Below are 11,716 nucleotides of genomic sequence, written 5' to 3' on the forward strand. Positions count from 1 at the left end.
AGATATTAGTGAAGGGTAAAAATTGCAACACTACTGAACAAGTCCAGACATGCGACATCGCATACAAAACACTGCTCATCGGGGAAAAGGCCTAAGCCCGCGGCGGATCATCATAGAGCATACACAACTTCATTTTTCTATTTCGCGTAAACTAAACGCGGTCTGCTTGGAAAACAACGTACAAATTTTCTTAAGGAGCAGAGATATATAGAAATTTCTACTCCGTGCTCAGATACCAGCATTTCTGCTCAAAAACCTGCAAAATTAAGCACTGCTTACTTCGTCAAGATATCGACCCAACAAAATCAAACAAACAACCCCACTTCCACTGGTAGAACACTATTCAGCTTTTACGCAGGAGGCTTTCTTCTACATAAAAGTAGAGAAAATAATAAAAGAGCAGCGAAAAATTACACGCACTTTTGCTCGCATAGCTATAAGAGAAAAAATAAATAAAATACCGACGCACACGCTAATAAACTGTGACAAAGACACCCATTTCTGCTATCAGATAATTATTGCATAATGCTAAATACTCATTTGCATTGTCCCTGCGTGAAGAAAGCACAGGACAGGGATACACAATTTATCTTAAGCGAGCAGGGAAAGTCACTTCTACTCGGACAGCTTAATACCATAAAGTCTGAATTTTTGCAAAGAAAATAAAGCTTGAACAGCGCTTCGAAGGCGACAGACACATACTAACAAACAAACAAACACTTCTATTCATTTCTATTGATAAAGGCATAAACCACACTACAAGAACAAAGCACACTGCTTCAGGAAAGTGTATCAAATGCAACGCAACAGGACCGGCTCTCATAAAATAGCCTGCCCAAAACAAAGACTTCACCAGGTTCGCGAGGCAATTCCATTAAAAACGCTCTCGGTCTATCCTACAGATAAGAATGCAAACGCGACTGCCCTTATTTTTTAAACCACTATTCGACGCAATAGTACATAAATGTATCACTCGTGTCACATGAAAAGGCACACACTTACTTGTCAAGTGGGATCCCTGGTTCAGAGCGCCCGCGCGCACACACAGACACACACTCACATTTTCACACTCACAAACACAAAGTCTATTCTCACAACCACATAAATCCATATTATTCCTCAGGTCAATAATTATCCTACCATCGTCAAAAGATGGCTCACTCTTGTATGCGATCGCGAGGCGATAGGTCCTCGTTCCGGATGTAATAGGATATCGCCACTCGACCGACGCGAACCAAAAAAGACAGAAAGGAATGCACGTTCGCTACGAAGAAAACGGTGTCGTGCTTCTACGCAGGGATCATCATACAGGAGTGAATTGTCTTCTTCGTTTTCCTTTTATTTTTTTGCACCCATATATTTTGCAAGAATACTATAGAGACCCAACAGATCATTGCGCTCCCATCAACACACCTTGGACTGACCTTACGAACCCGAAGCTTTTTCTGAATACATTCTGCTGGCGCTGGAATAAAAAGATTTATCCCCAGGGTACAACAATGTCAGCTCTGCTTCCGTTTGGGGAAACGGATCGCGCGCGTCCAAACCGCGAGACCCGCGTTGCGCTCGCACAAATGCTTTCGTTGTTCCCGCTTTGTTTGCGATTTTCGTGCCAGTGCACGTCGGCTGCTGGTTGCTGTTGTCCGGGCATCCCCGCCATTTTCCTGTCATCTTCTACCTTGGGAACGGCAGTAGCGCTGGCGTGATTCTTAATAATTTTGTTGTGAGATTAGTTGAGAAAGTAACCGCTAGGGGATGCAGCTGTGGGGCTTTACACAGGAGAAAAAACATTACGAGTCAGTTCTCTGCCTGGCTGTCGGATAGAGCAGTCGCATCGTTCTGCGCTCCTGTTGTGGTGGGATCATTTGTTGTGTAACTAATTCTATCTTCTTGTTAACTATTGATGGTTTGCATACTCTTGCTTTCCCAGCCTCTCTATTACGAGTATTTTTCTCCTTGCATGTCCAGAGTTGTCCTAACTTGCCCAGACATGCCATGATGACGTCACGACTGACGTCACAGGATGTCCGGAACTGGTGGTCATAGCCGCGATGCTTTGCAACCTGCCTCTGTGCTCCGTCGCAGAGCGACGGTCATCGGCCGTTCCGGACCGCTTTCTTCAAGATGGCGTCGTTGATCTTCAACTAAACTCCTTCTCTCCACTCTATCTCTATCTATTTTTTTTTCTTTTTTATGGACTCTCATAGTGCACAACGCTCAGCTGGTCTGGACACGAGTTAGACGTTCCCCCCCAGTAAACCACCGATGTCCCATGGACGTCCTGAAAAGATCCAGACGTCCTGATCCGCGAAAAATGTCCCAATGATGTAAATAAGACGTCATTCGAAACGTCCTAGCGTTGTCTAGCCAGGATGTATTTTAATGATATCGCTGGGACTTCGAAATGGCGTCCCGATCGGATGTTGATTTAGAAGTAGAATACAAACATACTTTCGATGCTCATTATATTTTTGTATCCTTATGATAACGTTCAACAGCGTGCAGCAAGAAACTAAAACAGTGACACTAATTTTTATCCGTGTTACCGAAGTGGCAACACACAAAAATTATTCATCTGAATTTACAAAGAAACTCCCGACATGGTCCGAGCTTAGCAGATGTACCACAGTATCTAGCTTCTGTTTCCTTTTACTGTAGCGCTAATAAAGGTAGTTGGGAAGGCCGAGAAGACCTCGATATCTCTTGCAATATCTCCATGTAGAACGGAACACACACAACTACATCTCCAGATGTGCTTCCCTGCCGGAACGAGAAGACATAACATCATTGAATTGTCGCCACAATTCCAACGAGATTCAAAGACAAATCAGGCAGTCAATTCGTTCATTATGTAGCCGTCAGGTACAAGTTCCTCACTGACAGAATCAGGGTTTTGAAGAGAAGCTATACCTTCGCGACATCATGTTCCACTATCTTGTGTGGCGAAGACCGTACCCACGGAATAAAGAAGCAATTCAATGAATTGGCTTAATGGATATAAATGCTAAACGCTGATTTCCACTTGATTTAATGTAATCCAACATGTTTTGTACACACTGCACCAGTTCAAAGAATGCGAAACCAATTGAAGCAATTGGCCTAGAGTATCAATAAAACAACAACTTTATTTCTAAGGTTAATAATGAGGAGTTTCGTCGCTAGTGTGGATACCCGAGCCCACTGGCATAAAATGCGATGAAATGTGCCCCTTCACCATAAGGATCGAAATCCTGACGTGTCTAAAAAGACCAAAAAAGCTCTCATCACAGAGTGTTGATGGGCTGGATTTCACCAGGGGCCAAGCAATTTTCATAGAGATAGAAAGGGTGAAATTCCAACTGACTAAGGATCTGAGAGAGCGCGGTTCGGGAAGGTTGGTAGCATGGACAAATAAGAAGAATGTGCCCAGGTCCCCTACGGCACCGTAGTGACATCATCGGTCAGAATAGATCAGATATGCATAGAGATTCCAACTGAGCACTGCACATGCCACTTGAGGTGGCGGTTGATACCGCGGCGTCTTTTAGCCATCCAGTGATGGTTTAACCCCATCAGAGTGACATCGCGGTGTTTCGCGATGGGTTCCCGTGTCTAATATCTTGGCCTGCAGCGGCGATATCGGGATGCTGTTTCTTGTGACGAATTTCCCTTCCATCCCCCTACGCATGCACCTTGCGGCTTGTGAGAAATCCTGGCGGTTGTCCAGATATTTGAAAATTCTAGGCAACCGTCGGTGCTTCTGACACCTTTAAAGTCTTGTAAATCCCGCCCGGACTGTTGGATCGAGACCAAAATTCAGGTCCGAACGGGCCTGGATTAGCTGTGTGATCGCGCAAATCACACAGGAGCTGATCTGTAGTGGTTTCGAACTCGTAGGCGGAGACGCGTTAGTAAAATTCGTTTTTCCGAACTTCAGTGCCCTTGTTGGAAAGACGTTCGCCTCGGACAGGGTTCATACTTGGAGAACCCACTGTTCTCGACTCGGAGCACGTGATAAAATTCACCGCGTCTCTCTAAATTTAGCAGTTCTCGAGTTAGAGGATTCCGCGTTCACACTCCTCCCAATACATGGGACCAGCGGCTTTCCCGCCCCCCCCAAAAAAAAGCCTTCCCGTTGCTGCCACATGGTCATGTTTGCCTTCGTTATGAAGGTCTCAATGTGCTCTTTCCAACAGCGTTTGTCCCGCAGGCGCGCGATGTTCCGTTCTCCCGATATCGGCTTAAGAGCATGACGAGCTGCGAAGCTGGCTAGAGCCACCCTCAAACGCTTCCCACTTTTCGGTGTCGTAAGTCGACTACCCGATGTCCGATTTAGTCGAAATTTTGTGTGCACGTGCTCTGTTCCCTGCTCTACAACTTTCCAATTGAGACCAGCCGTCGATTTCCAGTGGTTAAGACGTCATTCTCGAAATTCCTGACACCGACCACCGTTCACCGATGTTTGTCCCTGTCTTCAGGCTTGAAGCCCACGGCGGATCCGACTTCCTTTTAATGGGCACACGCACTCGACATGGGAAACGCGTAGAAACTTGCCGCATCTTTCTATCCCTCTCGGTTCTCGAGTTAGAACACAGTGGCAACGGCGGTTCTCTGATACATGGGCCTGGGGCATTTTTTTCGATATCGGGTTCTTGCTGGCGTAGGAAGGTGATTGAGATGTGTTTTTGAAGAGGAAAACGTCCTCTTTCCGATAGCGTTGGTCCCGTCTTCGCGCGACTTTCCGTTCCCTTGCTACATTCCGAGGAGGAGCGCCTGGGCGCTGGGGCATGGCGTGGCGGGCAGGTGGCCTTCCTGCCGTTTCTGCGCTGCGGGCGGCGTCCATTTCGCTTGCAAGCTTCGTTGCGTTCGCACGCCTTTTTCTGGCTCCCGTTGTCTCGCGTTCCGTCGTTGCTCTGGTGCCCTGGACTGCTGTGAATGTGCTTTTATGCCCTACTAGTGTTGCCTGGGGGTGCTTTTATGTGTGCACCCTGGAAGATAGGTCCAGAAGCCTTGCGATTTCTTAGATTAAAGGTTAGTTCTATGCTTGTACGATTCGTGCAGCTTTTGTTTGGTATCATTCCTAGCGTGTGGGTTCTATTACTTTATGCTAGCAGTGTGATTATTACCCTTTTGATTCCTATTACCCTAAGCTTTATCTTTCAGCTAAGTGTACTCGTGACCCTACCAGCACTTTTCAAGGTGAAGATGCAACATCGTCAGTGGCCCCGTTACTAATATCTAATCTATGAATTTCAGATACTTTCGACGTATTCATTGCGGTGAACAACGCGGTTGGGACAGCACATTCACGACGTGGGAAGGGCACAGAAATGTTGAAAGACATCAGGTAAGTTACGCTAAAGTGCGTTTCAGAGCTCTTCAGTGACTTGTGTTTACTGCGAAACAGATTGGGCATACGCTTCACCTGTGCAACTTCGTCATGTGCTCCACGGCAGCAAAAGCCTTTACGGCTGTGCCACTGTATGTGAAAAATGCTGAGTGATTTTAATAAAGAATTTGCAGGGAAGTACAATGTGTCGCACCTTGTTGACTCTTTTACAGATGTGTGGAAACGTCGTAGCGGATCAATGTGAATTATGGATCTCCGAGTGGCGTCGCCCGCGTCATTTTCAATATTTTACCCGTTTTGAAGGTACGTGAATGTGCGAGGCATTCACGTTCCTACTACGTGGTTATCCATGCGTTTCCCGTCTTCGCAGGCAATACGGCTGTTGATAGGGAGAATGCTAGGCTACTGCAGACTGCAACCATAGGCGCTGTGTCTAAAGGTATGCGTATACGTCGATGCGTACTTCACAGTGACATTTTGCTGTAGCAGTGTTTTTGAAATTACATTTCTTGCAGGTTAAGCTCACATGACGCGGCAGGGAAGGGAGTCCGTGGCGAAAAGTGAATATAACCGAAGTTGGATAGCGTTAATTTTTGCGCACGAAAGGCAAGCTGGACACATCGCAAATCTCCAGTTGTACGAAACACAGAGCAGCATGGTCGTCGGTTGTGGCAGTGCTTCAACATATGTTTCAGCGTCGCACTTCGGACATTGCGGGCATATACCTTTAAGTTTTTCCCCTTGTGGACCGATGCTGTGTGTGTTCATGTACATCATGTTTTCAAAGACATGTAAGTTCTCAATAATAATTCGAAAAAAATGCTGGTCATGTTACGCTGTGATATAATACCTGGTGATGTAATACGATGCTATGACGCTCAGTTTCATACGAAATAAAGTGTTTGATCTAATGTTGCTTGTTTGTGCCACTGATACGCACTGCTGTGCGGTGTTGATGTAATGTTCAGAGAACGCCAGTAAGCCTGGCTAAGGCACGGGAAAAAGGTCCACTAGAGGTCCGTAAAAGGTCGTCATTGACGTACTATGGACTTCCTCGGGACGTGCGCGGATGTTATTTTGGCAGTTCTGAGTACGTCCCAAGTATGTCAAAATTACGTTTCAGGATGTCCTCAGGATGTCTTCATCGTCCTGAGAGTAACATCATGTAGACGTCCTTGGGACATCGGTGGTTTACTGGGCCAGTTAGTGTGGTGGCTCCCTGGAGGGTGCTGATTAATGTGGGGGGTTCCAATTAGCTTTAATTGCTAATTAAATCGTGTTCAGGACAGTTGAGCGTTGTGCACTGTGAGAGTCCAGTACTTACTACTAGCTGCGTGGGGGCCATTACAGTTGGCACACTTCTTTTGCCTTCTCGCAACACAGTCACGATAGTTGTGCGGCCCTGCACGTACAGTACACCGCATGGTGCCTCTGGAATTCTTTGCCGAACCGCATGCAGTTGTAACATTGGGTTTTCGTAAAATACCCATACACTGTGTAAGTGTCAAATCCCAGTTTTATAGAGTGCGATATTTGAACATGAGACTTGAAGGTAATGATCACACTAGTGTAGTTCCTGACGCGTATGCCTGACGCGTTGACATGCACCTTGAAGCCTTTTTTACGACGACCATCCACAGCACCATAGGGTTGCAAGAATTTCAGCAGTTGTTCATCACTGTATGTAATCCTGAGCCCAACTATTTTCCCTGTGTTTCTTGCGTATGAATATGCAACTGGTGATGTCACAGCAATACTGGCAAGCGTTGTTAGCGCAAGCAAGGCTTTGGCAGCAGGCAGAGACGCAACCGATAACACAATACTGCCGTCCTTTGCGAAACGGTGGCTTTTAATTTCCTCTTGAGTTGCTTGCAGGACTCCTTTAGCAATGTTGTTTGGGTTTACGTGAAAGAAAGATTTCTTACCATTGACAACAACAACAAGAACTTTATTTTCGGTCTTGGAGAGTGGGGAGTTTCATCGCAACAGGCGATACTCTACCCCAGTGCTTGGTGGAATGGGGGGAATAAAATAACGAGCCCCTTTACAATAACGATCGAAGTCCGATGGTGTCCAGAAATGTCAGAAGAGCTTTGAGCGCAGAGCGTTGCTGGGCTGGATTGGGCCAGGGACCAAGCAATCTCGGTAGGGAGAGAGGGCGAGAGTCCAGCTGACGAAGAGACTCGGAGAGTGTGGTTCGGGAAGGTTCGTAGTGAGGGCAATGAAGAAGAATGTGCTCCAGATCCTCAAGAGCACCACAGTGGCAGCAGGTGGGAGAATCAATTTGTCTCAAGCGGTAACGCCACTGAGCTGTAAAGGCCACATCGAGGCGCATGCGGTGGATTAATGCAGCATCCTGACGAGGTGTGTTTCGTGGCATGCGGAAAGCGAGCGTGGGATCAACTCTGTTCAACATAGAGGGGGGAAGAATGTCGGTTGTCCGTTGGCGGGAAGCCAGGGGTGTCACTAGACGTCGCAGAATTGAACGGCGGTCTCCTCTGAGCAGAACAATACGGGTCCGGTTCCGAGACGAGAGTGCTGCTTCTGCGGCGCTGTCGGCCTGCTCGTTTCCCACGACACCACAATGGGCTGGAACCCACTGGAGAACTAGCCTGTGGCCTGCGGCGTAGATAGTGTGGTAAGCCATTAACACGTCTGTGACTAGGGGTGCGGATGGGCCTCGTATGCCGGAAGTTTCAATTGCTTGAAGTGCAGATTTGGAGTCTGTAAAGACTGCCCATTCCCGGGGTGGAAAATCAGCGATGTGTTGTAGAAAGAAAAGGATGGCATAGAGTTCCGCAGCTGTGGAGGAGGTTGGATGTGAACGGGATGGATGCACGACGCCTTCGGATGGAATGACGAAGGCTGAGGCGGACTTGTTGTTTCGGGATGCGCCATCAGTATATGCTGCCGTAAACGTAGAAAACTTCTCGTCTACCAGAGCATGAAAATGGGCTCGGAGGACTTGAGGGGGGACCTGATCTCTTCTTTGCAGAAGGTTTTGGAGGCGTACAAAAGTGGGCGGTACCGGTAGAGACCAGGGGGCTTCCGGCGGTATAGTGTCCTTAGTTATGAAGCCAGTGAGAGTCTGGCGTGTCCTCTGCGCTACTCGATAGAAGCACCATTGACAGGTCTCATAATAACAGGTAGATTTCTGCATCTGTTATATAGGTTACCTAGGTAACCTAGGTTAGGTTAGGTAACAAACCTGTTATGCAGACATAATAACAGATGTTATGCAAAACCTCTAATGCAGACCGCAGACATGCTAAGAAGCACGAACAGTAGCTTCAAAGTAAAAATTAGAAAGTGCTTCCTTCTGCAACTCCTTCCTCGTATATATCTATTGGAATGCAATTCATGCAAAGCACAATATGTGGGCCTAACTACAACGTCATTCCAAATTCGTTTTAATAATTACACATCCGATATTAGAAACCAACCAAATATCCCTGTGTCGCGTCATTTCAATCAAGCCAGCCACTCGTTCAACAATATTAGCGTGTACATCTGTCTCTACGCCAAGCCATATGGCCTTTTTGCACTGATTTCTGACACCTTGAGTGTGAAATCCGTCCATCCATCTATCCGGCCGTCCATCCGTCCAGTTTTTCTTGAGAGCACAGCGGACAACAGACCCCAGCATATTGTCTGCAGTTCGCGACCTTACGTCATAGACCAAATCTCCTGACCCTCCCCTATTCCTTCTGCCGTCTCTTTTTATCGTTTTGAGGTTTTTAGAACGACCAGGAGGAATCTCTCATAGTTAATTTCTTATGCAAATTGAAGCTTTGTATGTATTTGTCCCTTCTATGTTGTTCCAGCCTCGGAACATCAGTTGTCTCATGACCAGGATGAACTCTCCTGGAGCATAGCCCCTGGAAGTGTTCAATGGACGACCAGGAACGATGCTCCTAGAACATCACCAAACCCGCTTTATGTCTGCTGTTCACCTCTTCCCTTCCCCTTGTATATAAACACTTGTCACCTATTTTCAAGTTTAGTCCTGTTGAGGGCATCGGTGACTGCCGAAAAGTCGACCAGTAACTGTACTGTAAATCTATTTCTAGTACCTCCCATATAATTTTAAAGTAATCAAATTAGTCATTCTTTTTCATCCTTATGGGGCTTCCAAAGTTCCTTCGTTGCTTGTACTTGTACAGTCTGTATCTTTTTCGGCGCCCATCTGCACTAAGTTTTCAATACACACACACACACACCAGATAAAAGTTCAGAAGGCCACGTAGTAAACACAGTTATGAACGAATGAAAGTGGAACAACCAAGGTAGGGGAAGCAAAAAGGGGTGATCTATTACAATGTAATCTATTTGAAATGTATGTGGGGGTGTTGTCAACCTCGCACCGGAAGCCCAGCCTCGATTGTGCAGTTATAAAACATTTGCATGCATTGCGGGATGGGTCCTGCATGGTAGGCAAATGAAACATGTTTCGAGCCGTGTCGCCTGATTGCTCCATTTAAACAAAGAAGCTACGCGTGCATATCGAAACATCGAGAAAATAACAACAACGGTAACTTTATTTCGAGAGAGCTACTCTCTACTACTCTGTACTACTCCCGAGGAGGTCGAAAAAACAACGGTTACAAACTAACGTGCTCCTTACAATATCACAAGGTATTTCAGCCTATACACATTCAGCGTATCGTAAAATAAGCCGTTGTAGAAATCGGAGGTGATGGAAAAATCAGATATGTCTTGACAACCGATAAATCTATTGCTAGTGCTGTTGGTTGAGTCTGGCGTACCATGTCAATCACCATACTCGAGGCTCATTTGTACATTCGGCCTAACTAAGGACCATTTTATTTATTTATAGATGGGCGACTTACCACCACACCCAAATGTTTCTGAATGTGCGATTTTACACAACGCTATTCATAGCCATATAAAAATGAAAGAGAAGAATTATGACAGCATTAATGCCTCAAAGGTTGAATTTCACTTACCTTACTTACCTCACTTTCCAGACTTTACGTGGCGGGAAACAGGGAGGCAAATCTAACTTTGCTGACGGTCCGAGCAAGACTACAAGTGTGCCTTTACATGCTGATTTCTTTATCTTCGAGAGTACCTCGACAGGTATTTCTTATCCTATCTTCTACACTGCTGATGAAAAGTAAATTGAAGAGCGAGCGAAAGGAGTAGAGAAAACTTCCCCTAAAATAAGTACTTTACACAGCGAGGATTTCCGTTTCCGTACATTCTAGCTACCCTGTAGTGTTCGTACTACGCGTTTCGAGCCTCCTGTGGAAACGCTAGTTTTACCTTCCAATACTGAGGGACACATCCACAGGTCTTATCTTATTCTAAAGTATGCAACCGCACATCTTATGACATCATCAAGACCTTAAAAGACTATCTTAGAAGCAACTCACTTGCACAGTTTTCCTTCACCCTCTCCCATCGTTGTTTCTATGTAACATTGACACAGCCGCTCTCTAACATATCCCCCAGCTCTATACTCCCGAAAATAATGTCACTAATAACTTTCAGCACTTTTTGTCTTGGTATAATATCCGTCTTTCAAGTTTTGTTGCATGGCCGCATTTTTTCATATCCTAATATCCTCTCTTTTTCTTTTACTTGCACTTCTGACGCTCCAAGAAACTATCTAGAAAACACCTTGCAAAGACGTCCAAATCTCATAATCCCGAAGGAGGGCGTCCTAGTTACTTCCTACAGTATTGTGCGCGATCAAATTTTTGTACTTGTCTTGACTCGTGAACAGTGATGATTAACGGCTGGTGATTGTGAACGCCCCAGTATATCAACGCGACACAAAAAGGTTGCTGTGCAATGATAACAATATGTGTATTATACTTTGCAGGTTATCTTTCGTCTCCGGGTTCAGTTGGTGGTTCGTTATTCGTCCAGGCGCTCTGTCAAGTCATCAAAAGAGACTATCTTACCAAGAATTTCCAAGAAATTATGACACTGGTCCAGTATTATGTAACACTGGAAAACAAAGCGGATGAGACACTGTACAGATACTGCACGCTCAGGAAGAATATTCTGTTTACAGCTGAAGTAAGTTAAGTCTCACTCATTCTTCGCATTTCGTGTGTGTTATTGCTCCTACAGAGCCTTTAGAAAAAATTGAGGAAATAGGGAAGAGTCTCTTTGCGTCTTTATAAAACGGCTTCAGTTCTCGTGCCTTGCTACAAGGGCACCCAAAAATCCTTCGTGAAGATGTGTGAAGTGTATTTCGCGATTCTGTTTCTGCCTCTTGTACACCCGTCTGTACGGAGCCTTCTGTGGGCTTAATCGTTGCGCGAGCGAAACGAACCGACATAAGGAATCGTTAGCTTACGGAAACGAAAAAATGATAACGAAGTTGCACGCATAACGAGGAAACGAGGCTGTCAC

General features: G+C 45.8%; 1 protein-coding gene and 1 long non-coding RNA gene across 2 annotated transcripts in view; both read left to right on the forward strand.

The window, feature by feature from the left end:
• LOC135393353 (caspase-3-like) overlaps nucleotides 1-11,440 on the forward strand; it is an 85,389-nt gene extending 73,949 nt beyond the window's left edge. Inside the window, exons 5-7 of the mRNA XM_064623827.1 lie at nucleotides 10,318-10,429; nucleotides 11,178-11,377; nucleotides 11,432-11,440. Coding sequence (XP_064479897.1) covers nucleotides 10,318-10,429; nucleotides 11,178-11,377; nucleotides 11,432-11,440 — 321 coding nt within the window. The remainder of the gene's footprint in view (nucleotides 1-10,317; nucleotides 10,430-11,177; nucleotides 11,378-11,431) is intronic.
• LOC135375160 (uncharacterized) lies at nucleotides 4,814-5,309 on the forward strand. Its single transcript, XR_010417173.1, has 3 exons — nucleotides 4,814-5,010; nucleotides 5,143-5,178; nucleotides 5,236-5,309. It is a non-coding gene; the product is annotated as an uncharacterized LOC135375160 (long non-coding RNA).
• Nucleotides 11,441-11,716: the final 276 nt, after the last annotated feature.

Source organism: Ornithodoros turicata, chromosome 1 (assembly GCF_037126465.1).
Source record: "Ornithodoros turicata isolate Travis chromosome 1, ASM3712646v1, whole genome shotgun sequence".
Taxonomy (NCBI): domain Eukaryota; kingdom Metazoa; phylum Arthropoda; class Arachnida; order Ixodida; family Argasidae; genus Ornithodoros; species Ornithodoros turicata.